The sequence below is a fragment of the Corapipo altera genome, unplaced genomic scaffold (genome assembly GCF_003945725.1).
Source record: "Corapipo altera isolate COAL_440 unplaced genomic scaffold, ASM394572v1 23b, whole genome shotgun sequence".
Taxonomy (NCBI): domain Eukaryota; kingdom Metazoa; phylum Chordata; class Aves; order Passeriformes; family Pipridae; genus Corapipo; species Corapipo altera.
In genome coordinates, this window is record NW_020884885.1 from 9,357,364 (window position 1) to 9,380,351 (window position 22,988).

The 22,988-nt window shown below is 42.0% G+C and overlaps 1 protein-coding gene across 3 annotated transcripts in view; it reads right to left on the bottom strand.

Annotated features, from left to right (window-relative positions):
• AMBRA1 (autophagy and beclin 1 regulator 1) overlaps positions 1–22,983 on the bottom strand; it is a 131,080-nt gene extending 108,097 nt beyond the window's left edge. For 2 of the 3 annotated variants that reach the window (XM_027642049.1, XM_027642048.1), the window contains exons 1-7: positions 22,934–22,983; positions 12,324–12,579; positions 12,021–12,079; positions 11,133–11,316; positions 10,249–10,421; positions 9,417–9,483; positions 7,374–8,833 (exon numbers count right to left, since the gene is read on the bottom strand). In XM_027642049.1, coding sequence (XP_027497850.1) covers positions 7,374–8,833; positions 9,417–9,483; positions 10,249–10,421; positions 11,133–11,316; positions 12,021–12,079; positions 12,324–12,458 — 2,078 coding nt within the window. In that variant the 5' untranslated portion in view covers positions 12,459–12,579; positions 22,934–22,983. The remainder of the gene's footprint in view (positions 1–7,373; positions 8,834–9,416; positions 9,484–10,248; positions 10,422–11,132; positions 11,317–12,020; positions 12,080–12,323; positions 12,580–22,933) is intronic. The other variant, XM_027642050.1, reaches the window with a different exon arrangement.
• Positions 22,984–22,988: the final 5 nt, after the last annotated feature.

The following is a 22,988-nucleotide window of genomic DNA, read 5'->3' on the forward strand; positions in this document are numbered from 1 at the left end:
CTAGAAAAAAAAAAAGTAAAAAAAAAAAAATCACAAAGCTGGTAGGGTGGCAGTAATAACCTCACAGCTTACATAGGCATTAACCGGCCATTCAGATATCATGGCAGCCTCTCCTATAGTTCATGCTATGGTTAGTCTCCTGATAGAACTAATTTGCATTTTCCATTTTTAGAAAAGGCCAAACAAAGAATACTTGCCAAGTGTGTCCACAGTCTGCACCTCTCACCCATAAACGCAGCTAATTATCATGTCTAAATGCTCGTGTCACCTTCAGACTGTGACTTCACTTCATGTTCACAACTGACAAATTAGGTCTTTGTTCACTCCTATGCATCCAGGCTATAATTTACAAAAATCATTACAGTTTTGGCCATATCCCCTCAAGCACCTCTTCCCAAACCTCTTGTCTCTGCTTGCAAATCCATTCATAACTTCTGTTTGCCCCACTGTTCCTTACTAGTTGCTAAGATATCACTTATCTCGATCACCACAATTTTCAAGAATTGTAACAAGCATCTTTGTAATTATTTCTTAACCAGCCTGAAAACAGCACAGCATAAACTTTTTCAAAGCTACCACATTACACATGGAGACTACAAGGTTTGTCAAAAAATCCTTCTTTCTACAGCACAGGTAAGGTCTACACACCATAATGTTAAACAAAACACTGAGCCCAAACTACAAATTCCAGGACACAATGTTAGCAAAGTTTCCACAGGTAATGGGCCTGAACCCAAGGAGTGAGGAAAACGATGTTGGGTAGGTCTATTTAGATTAGGCAGAGTCCACATTGCCACTGATGAGCAGCCTGAGCAGCCAGCACTGGATAGTGCTGCCTTTCTTCTCCACAGCTCAGGTATGCCCTTTTCCTTCTCAAGTCTCCCTTTCTCAGTGAACTCAACACCACTACCACAATATATATTAAAAACAACTTGAATAAGCAAGCTCCAACTGCTTTAAGCAATTAGGAAAAAAATAGCAGCAACAAGGATTTTGTGAAATAAGGAACAGAACAAATTAGAATACACTAGCAATGTGTTCTGTCTCTACCACAAACCACATTTTGTAGCTTCAGATAAGGTAATTCCCTCACACTTTACTTTCCTCTCCTCAAAAAGTAAAGTGAATACATTCCTCTTGTATTTTGATGGTAAATTTCAGCCACAGAACTGTGTCTTCCTAGGCAGTTCTGTACTGGTGGCAGGGGGCAAGGAAGTGTTCTGATTGTTTTGTTCTTAAAGCAACGATGTGAGTGACATACACCCTTTCACTCACTGCCTTGCACAGCGAAAAAGCTACTAGAAGTCAATACATGCAGAGATCTGATCAGCTTGGTCATTTACATCAAAAACCAGAGCTGTACATCAGAAGCCTAGGCTCCAGCATAAACCCAGGAACAAGCTGCAAAAGTGACTGTACTCTTCCTTTCATATACAGGACTCACCTCTGCTGGGCAGGAATGGGGGTGTTCATACCCTCTCAATCTGCTTTAACCACAGACTGATCCCAGTCCGACCACTACTCAGTACTGTGTCTATAATTTAGAACGAGAAGAAGCATCCCCTCAAGGCCATGAGAAAGCCATACCTATTTGCATTAGGCAAAAAAACACCACACCCCAAAACAAACCACCACCTCCAAACAATCATTGTCTTCTTATGGAAAAGCTCCAAAATTCAGGTAATAGCTCAAGACATACTTGAAGAGGAAAATAAACACAGCCCCATGGAAAAGGTGACACTCCAGACTTCAGGCAACATCTGCCAAGCATTCCTCCAGAAAACAAGCTCCATTATGGAAGTCTTCTGAGGATGAGCAACCATTTAAATGAAAACAAAACCTTTGAGAAGGCAGACTACAAAGAAAGGCTTGCTCCAGGCTTGCAAAGCAATAAGCAAGAAGTCCAGACGAATTCTACAAAGTTGCCAAGGTCTTTCACAGCTCTAACTCATAAGCATTTGCATATCAGAAAGATAAAACAGCTGTCTCAACTCAAATCCACATCTCTCTCTTTCAAACTCTTACAAAAGCCGAAAGGATTAAGCTCCTCCCTTGCCTGCATTCTCTATCAGAGCCACTTCCCCTCCGGATCCCCACATTCACGCCTTTCCCCAAACACTGAAGAACTTGCAAATATATGGTAACAAAGGAGATAAGGTGCAGTTTAGGAGTGAGGAGGGTTCTCAAGCTACCTTGTTTCCTTTACTCGAGAACTCAGAAACTTTCTGGTTCTGAAAGGAGAGAGAAAGGAGTAGAAGCAACATTACCCCCTTGTGGCGGCAAAGCAATATGGAAGTAAGTTCTGAGAAAATCCAAGGGGAATAGACGGGTGCTTCTTTTCATACACGCTCTAAGTATGGAGAGCTATGTGGTGTCAGAAATGCCATCAAGACCGAAGAGAGATGTGGTATGAGCTGGAGTCACTGTACTACCAAGGCAGGTGAGAACGGTACCACTGCTCTCACTTTGCTGCACCTGGTGTTATGTCAGGCCTCTACCTGCCTGAGGAGCAGGGCACAAAGGCCCACATTTGGCTAACAGGTGAAAACACAGTTAGAGCATTTAAAACTTTCTAAATGAAACACAGCACAGCCAAACTCGCTTGTAACGTACAGCACTGACACCTGGATCACATTTACAATCCTATATTGTTGCTGAGCGCAACACAATGTTCACTTAGGAAAAAAGACTGGGTTCACCGCATAGCAAGAACACAGGCAGGAGGAATCAGAGTCCTCAGATAAGAGCTGAAAAAACGAAATTTGATCCTGGACCCTGTTAAATGGTTCCAGAGAATCTGGAACTAGTACTTGTTACTTGTGCACAGTGCATCCAACATACCAAAACACACCAAAAAGCAATGCCTTTGGTAAGCTGTACAACTTCAGCAGCTCAATTATTTGCACAGCACTGTGGACTCTGCCTTTTATATACTCACAAATAAAACAAAGGACTTTATACAAGTGTCCCCAGACAAAAACTCCCCCACCTCACATACACTTTCTACCTGTATGCATGGCAAAGCCATTACTCAGGACAGTTCAAAAGACTTCTCAGATGTTCAGATAACTTCAATAGTGTATCTTGTGTGTCAAACTAAATAGGTGAGGCAAGGTGAAAACATTATGCATTCATAAGATGCAGGCACAGAAGTTACTAGTACCGCAGTCTACCGAATTTGACCTCTGGAATGAGTGTAGTGGAGTGGTTAGAGAAGTTTAACATAATTGCCAGACAAAGCTTCCTGATGGAAGAATAAGGATAATAAGTGGGTTTCATGCAAATCTGCCTGGTAATAGGACAGGACGCACCTTTCATTTGCAGTAATGCATTCAAATCTCTAGACAAAATAAACAGGTAAACAACATCAAAATTGTCCAGTTCATATAATATAAGCAGTTAAATCTGACATCTGTGGAGGACAATTTTCCCCTTCCTTTTCCCCATTTATAGGTATTGTTTCACAGAATAAGGTTTGAGATGTGTCAATGGCTATATACATGGTCACCTTGCATCCATTCCAGAAATACTGTGGCTTGGGGCGCCATGCCAGAACTCAGAAACAACAACAGATTTAAACTCAAATTATTTTCTTTTTCTGAAAAAAACCCCACACTAGTTCAGTAGATGTCACTTGTGTGATATTAAAATAACCAAAGAGAAAAAATCTGGATCAATTTTATTAGTCAGCATTGCACTGTACCTACCATTAACTGATGAACTCGGATTCTATATATGAACTATATATTCTATAGATGAACTAGGATTCTACATATCATTTTCTTAAGAAGATGGCACTAGCTTCTCTCAAAAAAGCAGCTGACAGAATCCTCTTTCATTCCCTGACCAACTTTTCATTATCAACCTGAACTGGCCCACACAGCAACATTTTAAAGTACTTAAGAGAATCTTTTCCCTCACTGAGATTACAGTATTAACACAATACTTCCTTAACACATATTTTAATTAACAGAAAGTTATAGAAAAATTAAGCTAGCTATCATCTGTTGCTTAGTTATCTTCCCTTCATCTACATCTTTCCAACAGTTTCTATCATCAATTTTATGCAACACATTTCACGTGACAACTTCAGGGATTTCTGAGGTTCTTTTCACTTTGATGTTAGAAGTGAGGCAAAGACATCCAAAGGGGAAAACCCCCTAGATTTGAATTAATGAGACCAGGCTGTAGAACCTCAGAAAAGCTAAAGCTCAGTCTCACCAACTTCTGCTTAATGTAGATCGTAAACCTTCCCCAAACTCATACCTCACTGGCATAACTTCAAGAAGGACACAGCTCAATGCCCACACTGCTTTCAGGCCAAGCTGAATGTGATAGGACTCCTTGTACTGCTGAGGCTCCCAGTGACATGCTCCTCCTAACAGAGGTGCCAGACCCAGACCTGTTAGTCATGAGTAATGTCACTACATCCTTATTAATACCTTTGTGATTAGCCCAAAATAATTACTCCAGTACCATCAGAAAGAGCAGAATTCTCTCCCTACCCAGCTGACAAAGCTACATCAAGAGAATGCAAAGAATAGCCTTCATTAAACTACCCTATTAAATTAATTGACCCTCAATAGCAATGTCTTCCCAGTAAGCTACTTCTCAGCCAGGAAGGCCAGGTCAAGGAATAAATCCTGCCCACGGACGGAGAATAAGAACATACAGAGTTTCCAGATCGAATTTTTATTTAAAGTTTTCCAGCTGACCTTTGAATATAGAGCTCAATTGCCCAATGAGGACATCTAATGGAGAGACAAAGAAGAACAGAATTATAAGACAGGTTACAAGCAAAACTTGGACTCCAATGCTAAGAATTAACCTGAGGTCAACAGGCACAAAATTACATTGACTGAAAGTGTGTATTCAGTTATCACCTGTACCCTCTGGTTTGAAGGCTTATCCTCCCCTCTTCTATTTCCCCAGCACTTTCAGCATTACACAGCTTACATCTAATGACCCTTAGCCACCATCTTTCCATGCTTCTCCAGCTGCAAAGGTTAATAGACATTTTGGACTCTGCTGTGCAGGAATGATTCCAGCACTTCCACTGTGAAACCACATCCTAGGTCTGGGAGACAGGAAGGTTTGGTGTGAGGATGTTCACTCTATGCAAAACTTACGTAAGTGGGTGCTTGCTGACTTGTTATTGTTCTATAAGGAAAAACATAACCAGCTAATTTGAGAATGGCAGAAAATTACACCAGCAGCACATGCAAGGCTCCTTTTAAGGGAAAAGATTTCATAAAGCCCCCAAGCCCACATGATGTGTTTAACAAGACAGGAAATGAAGTTTTACTTCAAGGAAATTACGATGAGCATTTAATACCAGGCTGCCTACTGCTTCCAGCTTTCTTACCTCAATACCCTATACTTAACCTACTTCAGTCAGAAGGGAAGTAGGCCCTGCCATGCCTGCTCTTGAGAAAAGTCTGATAACAGAGGCAGGAGACTGTGAAAACAAACAAAAAAAAGAGTCCCTATGATCTTCTCAGCAACCTCTTCCAGAAAGGTTTTACTACAGGTTTCATCTTATAGGAATTCCTCTGGAATTAAACTCTTGCATCAAACTATGCACTCCAAATTAAAGTCTCAGCACTCCAAATTAAAGTCTCAGCAAAAAAAGCACTGTTTGCTCAGGTGACCATGTGGGTAAGTAACCCTGCACAGATGCTACAGCCACTGGAGCAGGCAGCAGCAACTATCATGGATGACAGCCAAAGTGATGCAGAGATTTAGTCATAGGACTCTGTTAGATACTAACCCATTCAGCTCCTGCAGGCTGGGGTGGACTGAATTATATGCCTCAGGGTATTTTTAAATTATACAATTATCTCAGAAAAAAATCACATCTACAGTGCCCACTACATCTCAGTGTCCAAATATGTGCCAATTGCCTGATTAATAAAAAGGTTATTTGCCCCTGTTATTTCTGACCCTACAGTGACTCGTCCTAGAAAACAAGAGACAGGGTAGAGTGATATGAGTACGTACCACTATTTCAAAAGAAAGATAATACAAAACTTACTCAAGGGCCATTTTAAAGCTAACTTTTGTCAGCTCCTTCTCACCTCTCTGCCCTTTAATAAGGGGACAAGAGTACATCTGACTTCAATTAATGGCAGGTAAGTTCAGGTCCAAGAAAGAAGTAGTTACCATATAATCAGCTTGAGACTCTCATTATGATAGGCTATTAAAAAAAACTGGGACAAGGATTTAGAAGCATATGAATAATTTTATGACCACCACCACTTATTTGCTATGCAACTACAGCAACAAAAAAGGCAGCCAGTGTTCCAGCCAGAGTATAATCAGCTTATCTGCAGGAAGAAAGAAAGAATTCCTTTTGCTCGAGCACTCCTGTGCAAAAAGCCATCTTAGTTACATCTGCATCCAACCTGGAAATTTTGCTTTCCTACAGCTCAGAGCATCTTTTTCTGAGAAACAGCAAGATTGGACCTTTCCTCTGGTGAGAGCACAAATCACTTGACAGAGAAGATGTGAAACCGAAACCCAGTAAACCCTATCCAAAGTACCACTGTAGCCGAATCATCCATACAAGCCAGTGAAGACACTTAACACAGCGTGTACAGGTCCTTCCTGATGCAAGTTCAATTTAGCTTGTCCTGTTTCTTGTAACATCTGAAGTACAAGAGAAATATCTTTCCAAAATAAGAATCACCTTCTTAAAAGAAGAATACAGCAAAGCCTAAAATTTTCAGTGATCAGCACGTCCCCAACCACATCAGGTCAACATAAGCCACTTTCAAAACTTACCTCTTTTATCAAGGGCAAACAATCTGCAGAGGTTTGACCAAACAGTCACTTTTGGGTATATGCCCAAACCACTGACACAGAGCTTTGACTTCTTCTGCCCTATTGGCAACATCAAGAAATTTATTCTTAACCCTTTCAACTTAACAACTACAACCTCAACAAGACAAAGCACTCAAGAAAGCAATTCTCACTACTCATGTCCAATTTTCCATGCCAATCCTGGACAGATTCTCCACGCGTGGTATGAGCACAAAGGACAGCATAATATGTCCTGTGTTCCCACCCTTCTGCAGTGTCTGGGAAACACCAGGAGCACAGTTCACCCAGAGCTCTGCTGCAAGAGCCTGCCCTTTTGCCTGTCTGTACTATCATTTAGAGGTCCAGTCTCTGTCTTAATCTTCAGAACCCACCTGCAGCATGACAACGGCAGCTATAAAAGACATAAACATCGATGTCTCTATTTTCCTCTACATGAATAGCACACAGCCACATGAGAAAAGATTTTTAACTCTGAAAATACTGAAAAAACTCAGACTAGACGGAAAAGGTTTAAGAAAAAATAGAGGAGGAAGGGCAACCATATATCTTACCTCCTGAGTGAATCCTCCTCTGAGCTTTCCTCAGGCATTTCCTGGTTTAAGGCCTCCTGTGATACATTCCCAGGTCTGCTTGAAGCCGACTGGCTGTAAACTCTTTCCCAGTGCCCCGTCTCCTGGTTAAAGACCACTCCCACGGTCCTCTCCTCCTGCGGGGTGGAAGAGCTGCCCAGCTGCAGTCTGCTAGAGGCAGGAGCTCTGCCCTCGGTTCTCTCTGCAGGCTGCACCTGGCTGGTATTTGGAGGCACACCCTCAAATGTGCTTTGGACCTGCCCTGGTGTGTAGCTAGGCATGCTTCTTTCCCAGCGCAGCGTGTCATTGTTAAAGGTCAGCAGGTTATGACAAGCACGACAGCGGTTCAGGTGACCCCGGGACAAATTGGAATTGTTTTCACTGCTGTGTGGAGTCTGCTGATGGGAGGGACCTGGTCGATCAGGCTCAATGTTGTTGTTGAGCATTTCTTGAGCCTGTTGCGACTGGCTGGGCTCCCCACCAATCCCCTGATCTAACTCCTGAAGCCGGTCATATTCCAGGAAGAATCGCCTCAAATCACACTGGAGCTCATTACGGATGCTGGCTGGATTGCTTGGGCCAGCACTACTACCACTGTTCACCTCAGCCCCTGGGGTCAGAAAGCCCCTCCCTTCTGTTGCAGAGGTATAGACTGACGCCTGGGAACCTCCCTCCTGCTGTCTGAGCACCGACAGCAAGCTCACAGAGGAGGCACTGGTCCTAGGGGGAGGCATGGCTTCCAGCTCAGACCGAGAGCTCATGTTCAGCACTGTCCTGGACCAGTCAGACCCACCTAAGCCTGAAGCCATCTCTCTCGCAGACTGTTGGTACCGGGACTGGTGGCCTGCCAAGGGCCCGCTGAGGGACCGCCGTGTGGGGCCCAGGCTAAGGTTGCGCAGGGTGTTGCCAGCAGTGCTGCTCTGAACTGTGCTGAAAGCAGAGGGCCTGTTAAGTATCCCCTGCTCTTCCTGCGCTACGGATGCCTGCTCTGGGGGTTGATAAGGCTCTGTCTGCACAGAGGAGAAGGAAGTGCCAGTGGCCCCAGAAGACGTGGAGGGTGCATTTTCCTGGTGTGGGAAGAGAGAAGAAGGAAGTCTTGCACTAGAGCATCGGCTGCAAAGGCACAACATCCCCAGGTGCTGGCAGCACTCTGCTGTGGGATAGCTGACTCGCTCCCGGAGCCTGTTATAGACAGATGCCCTTGTGTTCTCACTGGCTGGAGGCGGAGGTGGTGGTGGTGGAGGCGGTGGAGGGGATGGGGTAGCAGAGTCTTGAACACTGTTTTGCTCTCCCACCTGTATGCCAGAGGAGCGGGAGGACAACATATGCAGGAAGTTGTGGAGGAGGGGTGTGCGCCTCACAGGCTGAGATGGAAGGATAGCGCGCTGACGATAATGAGGCATCTCTGTGCTGTCCACGGAGATTTCCACTTCCTCATCGCTCTGCAGAAGGAAACAATCAAAGTTCAATCACCTTAAGGCAAAATCCTATACCTCCAAATAAACAGCCAAAAGTCAGCTACCACCCCAGATAGATGAAAGGATGTGATAAGCCCCTTTCTAAAGCCCTTGACTAGCAGGAAACCACTTCAGACGACTTCCAAGATCATTTTACAGATACAGACAACCTCTTCCCAGTGAGCCCAGTGAGCTTTGACAACACACTGTTCATATAAACAGAAGAATCAGCATCTGAGGGTCAGCAACTGAGGGGAGGATTATTAATATCTCAAATAACTTCAAATCCACAAAGAATGTCACAACAAAACTGAAAGAGCAGGACCATCATGACATCTGTCTCACCTCTCTCAGACAGTGAGGGCAAAACAAACACATTTTGGAAAGCACTTTATTAGCCCTGCACATAGCACAAGAACATTCCTGTGACCAATTAAGGTGAGACAGAACTCAGCTTAGGAGGACTTCAGGTTTTCAGAAAAGCACAAGGCTGCTTAGAAACAGACCAAGGTTAAAGCAGAGCATCTTGTAATTAGCCAGTCAATACAGGTACTGACATTCCCCTTACCTGCTGGTTAGAAGGGTTAACAATTGCTGTGAGCAAGTAGTGTCCCAAGGGATCAAACCGTACCAGCCTAAAACAAAAGCAGTGCCAGAGTATCAATCATCAGTTTACATTCCACATTGACACAGGAAGTTGGACACAGCAAGGAAGAAAACCCCACAGGAAATATTTGCAATGAGAACATTGCTACATTATCATCATTTTCTCATGAAAGACGTCAAAAAGTTTATGCACTAAGAAGAACAAAACGTACTGATCTAGCTGAAGACTGCAGCTATTTTACAGTTCACAGCAAGACTATAGAGAAGTTAAAAGGTGGAAGTAAGTACTGCTGTATCAATTGAAATAACCAGAAAATTTAAAGGAATATGCATATTTATATTATAAAATGGAATTTGGTACAAAGGGAGAGATTAACTTGTCTTGAATTGTCTTATTTTAAATGGCTCAAAAGAAGGCATCAAGTTTCCAGCAATGCAGTTTCCTCTACAAGTGCACCTAAGTAATAGCTCAGCACCTTCTGGTTTCTCTCATCCTTATGGTTGACAAGTTTAATTACTAAGCTTACAAATCAACGTGAAGTAGAATCTGGGCATTTACTGGACACATGTCCTATTACAAATACAACCAACCAAGCTGATCTATTACTTCCCATTGCTTTTCTTCCTGCTCACAGAACTGGTTTTCTATCAGCTGAGTTAAGGAGCTGCAAGGAACACTTCCCTCCACTGTCTCAGTGCAGAGGGTGCAGCATCCCAGAGGAAAGCCCCGCATTCCCCAGATCTGACCATTTTTCACATACAAGTGTTCTCTTCACCCAGGAACAGGAACTCACCTGACCCGCTCCATTTCACTGGCTGTTTTCACCACTGCAAAAGGCTCCCGACGACTCCAGTCCCAGAAATGTATCTCATTGGCAGTAGCAATCAGCAAGAGCTGAGCCGTAGGATGAAAAGCAAGCGATGCAATGGCATTGTTGCTATCTGTGAACCAGCTCTCACTTCCACCCTAGAGCGAGGAATCAAGAACCACCAGCAGTTTACTACAAAGTTTGCGATCATTACATTTCCATGTATGTGCCAGAACTATAAGACTGCCTAGAGTATTGGAAATGACATGCTTTCCTGGCAACAACAACAGCTGTTCCCATACAAGGTCATGTGACATGTCTAGAATGTAATGCTACTTGCAACAATGACCGCAGATGTATTTTTGTAGGTAAGTGCATCTCAAGCAGCCTGTAAAAATGCTTAATTTTAGAGCAACCAGATAAAAGTACATGTGTTTTGTCTCTGTGTCAATCATCAGACTAGGTAGAACTGGCAGAGCAGCAGCTTCTCTACTGCACAGTTCAGATATGCTCAGTGGAATGACAAATGGCATGTCTTTCACATAAGCTAAACAGGCACCTCGCATAAAGTTCTCCAGCACTACCTGTACCACTCTAATAAACTAAACAGGCACAGTTTACTTCATCAAGTTTTATCCTTCACCAACTCCTGCAGAAGAATGACCTAACTGGCAGGACTGAATGAAGAATCTGTCACTTCCTCTCTAGACAGAAGAGTATGGCTATGATCTGCTCTATGTTTTATGAGACAGGTCCCAGTAAAGCTCTTCAGAGCTCTATTACCAGGTAACATTTGGAAAACAAACTCAGATAAAAATAGTCACCACCCATTAAATAGCAAAGGAACATATGTTTCAAGAAAGACTTACATGTAAATCCCAAATTCTAACCTCCCCATCTAGGCATCCAGAAGCTATGAGGCCCGGGATGGTGGGATGGAAGGTGACACACCAGGGAGTGCGGCGATGTCCAACCAAGGAATGAACACACTTGCCCGTTTTCACCTCTGTGATGTAGATGTTGTGGTTCACATGTGTGGAAGCCATTAGGGTTCTGGGAATGCAGAAGGTAGAACAAACATTAGCATGAGGAAAGTACAGCAAAATCAGACCACGATTAGGGTCTGTTCACACCTAACCCAGCAACTCTCCCTCACAGAGCTACAGGTAAGAGGCTACTGTTTCACCAGTGGCCACAAAGCTTCCTGTAGCCAAATTTCAGGGTCCATGCAAATATGATCTCATCTGAATCTGCAAGCACAAACTTGACCTTGAACGTCAGAGTGAACATGCAGCTCAGAAGGAACTCCTGAGTGACAATTTGGGGCAAATAAATATTCCCAATTCTCCATACCATCTCAACTGTCAAATCAAGTGACGTTATGAGGGATCCCACCTCCATTTCTGCTTTCAATACACACATCATTCTGCTCTGTTCTTTATTCCTAGATATCCCAGTGAGTGTGCCACATAACTTGAGCATGTTGTATTAAAAATTTTTTTACTCCCTCTAGCTTCTTATGAAATCCCATGGTGGCTGCACAGATCTTCGTATCACCTGGGTACCTCAGAAATTAAACACCAACTATGCTTGAAGCTGTGAGATTAGGAAGGTGTGCACATTCCATCCATGCACGTCAGGAACCAGAAGTTTCACTCGGCTGTTCGGGACTGGACAACTCAATGGGCACAAGCCTCCATCACTTTTGTAAGTGTAGGGAGACTGCTGAAACAGGGAATGAACTAGGAGTTAATTACCTGTCTGGACTAAACGCCAGCAAGAAGGTGGAGCGTGGACTGTCTGGTAACTCAACTTTCTGAAAAAGCCAACAAAGCAGGAAGTGTTGCAAGAGTCATATGATCATACTTTACTGTAAGCCACAAAGACAACAAGGGGAACCCGCTGCAGGAACATATCTAGTATCACATCACTGCAGGAACTGAACAGAGTCAGAGAGCATATCAAGCGCAACACATGAAATGTACGATCACAAGACAATTTATTTCAAATCCCTGCCTCCCTTCCCCCACTCCAAGATCAGCTCTATCCCACAACCTTACCTTGCCCTCCCATTTCATCCATCGAGTTTTATCCTCCACCAACTCCTGCAGAAGCCGCTGAGCACCCAAGGCTTGGGTACCCCGTTCCCTACCCCACAGGATGCGGACAGCATTCTTCTCTGGGACAACCTTCATGGCTCTCAGCTGCCAACACTACACCAGCTACTCGGAGGAGACACCAGCAGGTTCCAGATGACAACTACCACCAAGCTACAAATAAGCTATCCACATTTCAGTTGTTTATCTTCATGGAAACCTAGAAAGATAAGACACAGATAAGGAAGGCAGCTTTTACCTTGATCATCCAGATGAAGTAAGAGCTTTGAATCCCAAAGTACTAGATTTATGAGAAAAATCTCTCGGTCCTCTCCCACAGCCTTTGCTACCTGCTTCCATAATACAGACCCAGATCTGACATTTCTGCAGCCAAAGACTATTTGGAAAGTATCCATCTCTTTCCTTGTACACATGCCCTAGGCACACCACACCTAAAGGGAATTAAAACTTGGCCTTGAAACTTTTTCCCTTCCCTTCATCTCTTGCTGTATATAATAAAGAAGAAAAGATTACACCTTGAAGATTTAGGTCCTGTCTGGGAGCTGTGACCGATAGCTAGAGGAATAGTACTACAAAATTGACAATATGACAGAGGAGTCTCCAGGGAATAATTCAAATTTCAATAACAGTAATTATTATCACTATAAAGGTCAGATGACTGACAGATCCCAAGTCCAAAACACTTCCAACTCCATCAAAATAGCTTAAAACATATAAAAACAATCATATATTGGACCAAACCTTACACTGCAGCGGCATCTTGGCCAGCTCTATCAAGATTATTCATTCCACCTGTCTGCACATCATCTTTTGATCTACATTGCTCTTAGAACAACAGCTCACCCAAATAATGCACAGTGGCAAAGACTAATGCTTTTGATACACTTTGAGCTGCAAAGGAAAGCATTAATACACATTGTCTAGAAAAAGAAAATTAATTCTTTGAAAGAACTAAATACAGTGACTCTTATAGCAACCGAGTTACACAGCTTTTGAGTGGTGTTGTGCATTGGAGTTTGCCACAAAAGCTCTCCAGAAAAGTTTCTTTGATTAGGTAAACTAAGAAACTTTGCTGCAATGTTATTACAATTTGATCCCAGCAGAGCGCGCATACTACTCTGCCATCTCTAGAACATAAAGATCTGAAGACACATCCTCCTCAGTTCATGTTACATTGAACAAAACAATCAATATTCAACAGAGAAGAAAAAGAAAGTAGCAATTTAAAAAAGCAAAAAACACATACAGGAAAAAAAGGTTCATGTACACAAGAGATGAACTGTTAAATGACAGAATGGTCATTAGCAAACCTTTCTTTCCTCTCACTGTCCCTAAATAAAAACCACCCTGAACAGATTAAGACAGCTGCTGCTTACAAGGAGGAGCTGTCTGAAGAGATAACCCAGGAAAATGAGTTCTAATAAAGCAGACCAGTCTTCATTTACAAAAGTACAATAAAGAGTACTGGAGCAATGAACAAGTAAAGGCATCCATTTTCCTAGAAAAGAAATTCTCCACAATGAAATTCAAGCTAGCTGAAAATTCCCTGATGCTTAATGTAAACAGCATGGGGATCGTGTATTTTAGAGAAGTTGAACTCCACAGTGTAAAATAAGCCTTCTTTTGAGAATCTGTGAAAGTCAGCCAAATGTTAGGTAGGAATTATTCTACAAAATAAAAGTCTTACGGGAAAACAACATAAAACCTCAAGATGTCATGCTGCAAGTAAACTCCTAAAAACAACTGTACAGATTAAAAAAGCCCAGATCCAAAAAAGCTAGAACAAGGATAACTGGAATAGATACATCCAAAAGCACAATATAATACAGAAATCCCTAACCCAAAAATCTTTTTTCACCAAATGCTAATAAATCCCGGTTGAGATTCTGCAAACAGCCCCAGTCACCCATGTTCAGAAATTACTGGATTCAGATGGTAAGCAGCATGGAGGAGAAGGATAGCTCAGAACAATACAGGCAACAAAAAGCCTATTTTACAGGGGGAAACTGTAAGTCTAGTTTTGTCTAGTAAAAGTAGCTGAATATTCTATATGGGTGTATATAAGGAATTATGGCTACAATGACCAGAGAATAACCATAGAAACAGGACATCAATGGAAGACCAAACCTGCAGCTGGAATAAGCTGGAAGTTTGAAGAAATCTAAAACACTAAGCTTTGGAACAGCCTCTCAGTAGCTTTAAAGGCCAAAAAACCTACATAACTTAAGAGATCCTGATAATTTACAAGTGGGATAACGCAATTACCCCTGAGAAAGGACAAGCTCTGACAACCTAGCAACATTTCAGCCCTTTCAGAAGAACCAATGTTCCCTCAAGTACAATAGCAACAAGGAAATCAAGAGGTTTAACAAATAACTTTATGTTTATTTATGCCATGGGTAGGCAAGTTTACATATTGTAAAATAAAGGGACAGATGACACCTACAACTGCAGTCAGTGAACCTCTAGTTTCACCTTACTGATAGATCTCCACCACTATATAAAATCAAGTACATACCCTAAGACAGTTTATCTAAATCTCTGTGTATGTGTCCTAATTTATTCAACTAATTTGGCTATAACAAACACTTAACACCTGAGCTTCCTCAGTGTTTGACCTTGATGTTTTTTCCTCGGGGACTGTCCTTCATTTTTTCAGCTTCTTCTGACTCATGTCTTTATCCCATTTGAAAAGTAAGCAAAAGAAAACTGAATTCAAATGCCTTCACAGTACCCTGCTAAGCTGTTCAACATTTTTAAAAGCTGTGATCTCTTCAGAAAACACTGAATGTATCCCTGAATGATGCTGGGACTTAAGTGTTACCCTGGACCTCTTTGGGGACCAAGCTTTATCCTGCCTGAATTAGCTTGAACCAACTCCAAATATTTTCCTCAAATATAAGTCAAACAATGACAGCATGTTATTAAATACCATTAGCAGATAAACTATTGAAGTACCAACCATATTTATAGCAACTCATTAGCCATCTGACTAACAAAGTTTAAATTAAATGCAGTGGGTTTGAAAATACTTCTTGGGCCTCAGCATAAAGAAAACTTGCAGCTCACTGGATCAAACCTGTTCGGGCAAGTGGTGGACTAATTCAGTAACAGCTTCTATTACAAATACCCACGCTATCACAACTGATAAACAGCTGACTACCTAAACAGGGATTGGTATTATTCTGTATTCTTCTTGTTGTTAGTTTTTTTGGGGGGTTGTTTTTGGGTTTGTGGGCTTTTTGTCTTTTTTGTTTTGTTTCTTTCGTGTTTTTTTTTCTTTTTTTTTGGAGGGAGGGGGCAGGTGGCAGAAGCAGTTTTGATTGGCTTAATTAGGACGATCAAAAGTGGAGTCCAACAACTGCAAGATTAGCTGATGCCCTGGATGTGGTCCAGGGCACCAAAGAAATTCTGAAAGTGGAGACTCAAGAAATTTTTATATAATTGGCAGCTTTCTTTCCTTAACAGTTTTCGCCCTTCAGGGCATTTCAGGACAACATGCTGGGCTGTTTACAGTTTTGGAAAGAGCATTACAGAGCCCAACCCCAAGCCTTTCACTTGCTCTGTACCAGTTGTTCTCGAAGAGGCCTGAAGGATTCCCAGCATTAGAGTGATACAAGCTCACTTGTAATTGCCACTTTTATGACACTGAACCTCTAGAAAACCAAAGCAAAGCAGCAAACTGGTAAAACTTCAGGCTGGTACAGGACCCCCTGAAAACACTGACAAAAAGGTAGGGAGAGAAGAGAAATAAAAAGAAGTACAATCAAATTGCCATATAGAAAGGATGTCAAGATATTTTATGCATTATGAAATGGTTTACTGTTCCAGTTAGAAACTTCAGCACTTTACAGAGATTATGGTCCCATCTCTTAACATGCCCCTTCCCCATCTCTGGTGTAACTTAACTTCGTGCCAATTCTGGTACCTCCATGCTGGGAGCACAGTTAGCTTTGATACAAAGAATAATATCTGAATACTATCTATTTCATGTTATTCAATTCTCCATTGGGGAAAAAAGTTATTCCATGTGGCCTTCAGCTTTCAAATCTATTACCACTCCAAAGGACATTGTGGTTGCATGCTGAGCCCAATACTAAAAGCCTTTCCTAATGTGTGTGTACAGAACCAGTGTAAACAGCTCTATCAGTGTTTTAAAAAAAAACCCAAAAATAAAGCTGCAAACAGTAAAAGCTATTTATAAAAAAAAGATCTATTCAGAAGATAGAAATCTCCAAATAATTTCAGACAATTCTGCTGCCCAAAGATCTCAAGTGACTGATGAAGAAAGAGGCAACATTAAGTGAAATATAAAAGTTGTCACTGACTTCACAATCTGGAATCCACAGAGAGAACACATGTATAAGCCTCCCTAGAAAAGGCAGAGGAAAGCAAGCACGTGCTGGTAGTTTCTGTCTCGAAGTCCCTTTATTGAGTTTTAAGACTTCCAGAACACATTGACTGTAAAATGGATATGATCCACACAGCTTATGGGCCAATGCAAATTGCATACTTTGTATTAAAAGAACACACAGAGGGGAAAAAAACCACAACAAAACAGAACAAAAAAACCCTGTTGTGAACAACGAGGCATGTCACTGTCCTGCAAAACCACAAGCAAACTTGTCTCTAGAACAGAAGAGGAAACAGATTACTAGTACCATGAACTTTCCCTGCTCTGGTCAAGGGCCTTCCTATCTTGTGAGCCAGTTACTTCTGTTTTTAAAATGTCTGTAAGTGAAGTGTCCAGCACTAACAATGGAGTGTGCCACTGCAACTATTCCAAATTATAAACTGCGGCATCTCAGGCTTGGAACACCAGCAATATATTCAAGAGAACTGTTTATTTAGAATGTATTTAATACATTCTAGTAATTTAATAAATATTAGCAATAATTTAGCATTCCTGCTATTGTACATGTGGGTGGGTTCTCCGAGAATGATCAGGAGATCACGAAACAGGCATGAAAACAGTGTGTGCAGCACTAAGCCCAAGTGTTTTATCTTCCCAGTGATCCTAATGAAGGCTGCAGTCACAAGACTTGTTATTTCCTCAAAGGAGTTTCTACAAGCCAGTTTCCATTCTATTTTACAGTTTAATTTTGAGGCAAACTCTCTTATCAAGACCCCTTACGTTTTTCAGAAGCTCAAAAGAGCAAAGAATAAATCATTGTGCACACTGAAAACAGTCAAAGATCATCTTGCCAAGGACTACAGACTACACAGCCCCTCCTTCTTTTACAGGCACTTCATTGACTAAGTAATAAAACCAGGTTTCAAGACCCACAGACAGGAGATCTCCAAAAACAAACCAGATGACTAAAACATAATTTGGAACATATATGAGCAATCACACAGCTCCAGGGACTTTTTTAGTTCCCTTACTTGTTTACAATCCATGTTTCCCTCTCTTCTGCAATACAGAGATTATGATGCCATCGTTTTCCTAAACTGCACAAAACAATGTCATGTAAGAAACCCAGAAATGCTATCTCAGATAGAGGATACGAATTATATTTGCAATTTTACTAAAAATACTGATTCAATTCATACCAAATGTCATGCCATTCCCACTAACCCTTTTCATGTCTCCACTTGAAAGACTGAGCAAAACTAAAAAAATGTTTATGCAAAAACCAAAACAAAAAAGCTGATTTGCCCTCTTTGCACTGCATCAACTCAGCTAAACAAACAAGACAACTCAAGGAGTCCTAGTTTGGTAAGTAATTGAACTATGTAGCACTGGAATTTGAGCAATGTTATAAAACAACAAAATCAGTAAAAAATAGGTGACATGACTCATATCCAGAATAGCTGCACACGTCAAAACTTAACACAAGTGTTGGAAGAATGGGACTATGTTGCTTATTAAGTGACAGGACCATACAAATTTCTGGCAATGTACCTGACCAGCTACATGTTTAAATTTACTTCAAACAACTTGATTTGTCTTTCCTTAACTCCATTTGTGATACTTCTATATGATCTTTGTCACCATTTGCAGAGATATTAGCTCTTCAGCAAAAAACCAAAGAAAAACAAAACAACAACCAACCAAAAAAACCCAAACACCAGAAAGCATTTTGCATAGAGCAAACTTCAAGATACCTTGCAGTAATATCTAAATGAACAGAAAATTGAAAATAAAGCTACATTGCACTAGAATCTTTAAAAAAGCCTAATCCACAAACAAAAACAGCCCACAGAGGGGTAACAAACAATTACCTTAAGAATGGTTAACCAAAACAATGAAAAAAGCAAAACCAGAATCCATTCTCTTGTTCTGTTTCTACTTATGTGTCCTTAATTATGCTTTAAAAAAAAAAAGGCAGCTTAATTTAAAAATTTAATTAGAGCAAGAGCCAGTTTTCAACTAAGTGCCCCTAAATATGGAGAATTAAAAAAAACCCCACTATTAAAAAGTCTTAGGAGGAGAGACAGCAAGTTTATGATGCAACTATGCAACAGAGTCCAAAACTAATACCATGAAGGCACTTTCATTAGATGGCCCTGGTGTTACTCTTCAAAGTTTTTAAATATTCCCCAAAGTATAGTTCTGTAAGCTGAAATTTTTCTTTGATCAAGGCCAAAGAGAGGTGGGAAAGTAATTCAAAAGCAAATCTTCTGCAGATGCACTAGACCCACTGCTCTAAATTGTATCCACTGCAGTAAGTGCTTCCACATAAATCAGAACAGGATTCCTAAAGAAAAATAACTTGTATTAGTGCTTCATGATTGAAAAATTCAATGCTGTGTTTTAAATTGAAACTACAAACAGCTCAGGAAATTCAATTACGTTACGAAGATGTCAACAGTACATTGTCATTTCAAGATCCTGTATGACTGCAATGAGGAGCTGATTGCCATTAGAATCTTAATTTGTCTTCCCAGTCTGGATTAAATGAGCTGAATAAGCTTTGGAGAACTTTTCAATCAAAAGAAATACACTAAATTGCTAGCTATTTACAGCAAAATTGCGAAGAAGTAGGAGAGAAGCTTGCAGGTATCAACTTCTAAAGGTCAGAAAATGAATGGTAAAAATAAAAAGGGAAGTAATAAAAATCAATGTAAGTGATCAGTCACATCTGGAGTCTGACAGTTTCATTTACCAATGAGAATATGGAGCACTTTCCTGACTATTATTACAATTTCCACATAAACTTAATGAACTCTTGAGAAGAGAGATATTAGTTTCAATCCAGAAGATAGGGCGAGAATAAACATAATTTCACAGAGCTGTAAGATAAGTCAAACAGCAGAACTGAGATCCAGAAGATTAAGAGTTGGTTTCCACAATTCCATACTCAAACCATGGCATCTTTTGTTAAGTACCGTACAGAGCAGGAAATGAGGGTCAGAGAGAAGAGACAGCTACAGCAACAGAGAGAGAGACAGAGCGACACAGAATTCAGATTAACCCCCTAAAACAATTATTCTCAATTAGGTAGAAAGGTGAAGAAATTTTCAATTCAAAATCCCAGTGTTTACATTCAAAGTCACATCAAGGTTCCTCAACCTCAAGGGCCACAGCCAAGTGCCCCCAAGTGACATCACACACAAGAGAAAATTTGGGAGTGCCCACACAACAAAGTAGCAGAAGTAGCATTGGGTACCACAAGATGAAGACAAAGTGTTTTATGCATTCAAGGCTGCACTTAAGGCACGTGTCCCTTACCCAAGTAATAAACAACTGGAAGCAAAAACACATATTAAAAAACACAGGCCATATAATTTCTTGCTCACATGGAAGTAAGTTATCAAGACAAAAAGCAAAAATGATCCACACAGAAGCTGAAGTCTTCTCACAAAGATGTATGAGAACTAAAGAAGAGGTGTGAGACAAAGATTTAAACTCTGAACAAAGAAACAGCCAATTCCTGACACCCTTGCCCTTCTTGGCCTTGGACTGAGACTGTGGAAAAATAAATAGGGAGGGGGGAAAGTGTCCAAAACACGGGTCAGAGATTCCTGTCAGCAATTCTATGCTGCTCAAGGTGGAGAATTAGTACTACATACCAGGAAGAAGGAAGCAGGAATCACTCTGCAACAACAGCCCAAAATACCTCACTGAGCACACCTGAAGTGGAGCTGTGTGAGCACACAGATAAAGATGACGCTCTCCATGCTCAAGCCTGACACCTCATTGTCCTGAGTGCCTTCAACAGTCTACCAAAGCTGGAGACCACAACAGTTACCAAACAACAATCCCAGAGTTCTTAACAACCCCTGTTAAGTCCTGAGAGGGAGGCATGTACACCTCCTCTCATTTCAAGCAACCCAATCAGTGGGTCTTTCATTAGGCGACTACTATACCATTTACTAACTTTCCTTTCAAAGATTTCTAATATTAATCCTCTTCCACGGCATATCCCACTGTCATTCAACTTTTGTAAACCAAAATTCTTTTGTCCTTGCCTTATTAATATTTTGTTTCTATCACCCTCCTTGCTGGGTTAGCACCGGGCTAGTAACAAAAAACACACAAGGTAACTATTACCATGTACTATTGCCCTTTATTGGGTCCTTGATAATGCAAACTCGGTAGGGGAAAATAAAAGTACCTTAATGCTATTTGCATTAGTAATACTAATAAGTATTCACAACAACAATAACTCCACAAGAGCCATGGGTTGTTAGCTTGCTAACCATGGCATAAAAGATACCAGAGTATCTTTCCAGAAGTTTCTTTAAAAAATAAGTATTCAAATGCCAAACTTCTGGCAGAGGGATAGTAGCACACAGTATCATTGCTTGCCTTCTTTAGAACTGGTTGTTACAGCTGCATAAAAGTTAGAAATGCTGCACGGAAAATGGAAAAGTAGGAAACAACCCAACAAGAATCCAGAGGGTCAGTCATGACTCAGAAAAGGGCAAAAGAAAAAAAAAAAAAAGAGAAGAAGCTGTCAGCAAAGTAAACTCAGCATAAACTGCCCAGCAACTCAATCTGAAAAGGCAAACCCAGATATTTGGATCCAAATATATTCTTCACTTCAAGCATTATGAAAAATAGAAATGCTAGTGAACTGCCCTACTCATTAACAGCCACACTGGCACAAATCAGCAGAGGAGTACAACACACTTACTTGTGACTGCTGAAACATCAGTGGACCAGATTTGAAAAAAACCTCAAACCTACAGAAGCATCAATTGTGAACTCCAGAACTGGCACACAAGCTACACTGAACAGCTCTGAATGTTAGAAAATGCATTACAGCAGCCCTTCAGAACACAAAAAAGGATTTTAAATTCAGCAGAGAATTTCAGGTCCTGTTGCCTATGTCACCCATAAGGCATTCAAATCTGCATCACATTCTCAAAACTGACCCAACAACAAACTTAAATAATCCAGTAATGGACTGGCAGTAAGTGCACATTACCAGTAGGTCATTCTTAGGTCCCTTTTTAACATTCCCATTAGCAATTTGAAAGAGGATGGGAGTGGCAAAGGCAAAGAAGCCAGATGACACTTGCAGAGGACACCAAGCTGGGTGGAGCAGTAAACAAGGACAAATATAGAAGAACACACTGGGTTTTTAAATAAAGACCAAAGCACACTTCATACAGAGGAGAAAATGGAGCAGCACTGAGCACTGACCACATTTACACAGACTTCACACTCATACAACTAATCTTCCTGAGGAGGAGCTTGCACCTGGATAACAGCAACTCTTAAATCAGTCTGTTACAACAGAACAACACCGAAAAGTGTGTAGTGCAAAAAACTACGTGTAACCACCTACAGCATCTCTTGAAGATGAAACGCTGTTTTAGTGCAGGAAAAATTGCTTTCCAAAGGCAGCTGAACGCACAGTACTGGCAGGATCACAAGTAATCTCAAAACACTACACAATCACTACAGAAATTTAGGTGTTGTCTGGAGAAATGTTGCAGATGAAAACAAAAAACGTTCCCACAGCTGGTGAATCAGCTGGGCTCACTCCCTCACAAGACAAGAAGTAACTGGAAGCACACCTGAACGCATTTAATGCCAAACACTACTTTCAAAAGCAAATGTTCTGCAATACAAGGCGAATACCATAATAGATAGAGCAACCAACACTTCCTACATGTTTTATTTGAGTAAAGGCGGAAAACAACAACAGCAACGACAAAAAAACATGATTCCAGAGCAGCCCAGCCGCCGGACCGGACCCTCGGGAAAGCGGGGGCGATGAGCAGAGAAGCGCAAGGCACCCAAACTCGGATACAAATTCCGGTTTGAGGAGGGCTCCGGCGGGCAGGCGGCGAGCAGCAGCCCCTCCCCGCTCTCCCCGGGGGCTCCCGTCCCTCCCGCGGCAGCGCCCGGCCCGGGGCAGCGCAGCGGCCTCCCCGATGCCCCCTCCCCTAGAAGGCCGCGGCCCCGGAGCTCCTGCACAAAGGCCCGGGCAGCGAGCCACCCTCCCCTTCTCGGCCGCGCTCCGCCCGCCGCGGCCCGGCACGGGCCGGTCCCGCTGCCTTCCGGGGCGCCACCGCGGGGACGGCCGCGCCCGCCCGCCCGTGAGCGGTGGCGCGACCTCGTCGCGGGGCCGGCCGCGCGTAGGCCCGGAGCGTACCTGGGGCGGCGGCGCCGGGCGGGGCCGGGGGCGCAGCAGCCCCGGGTCGGTGTCG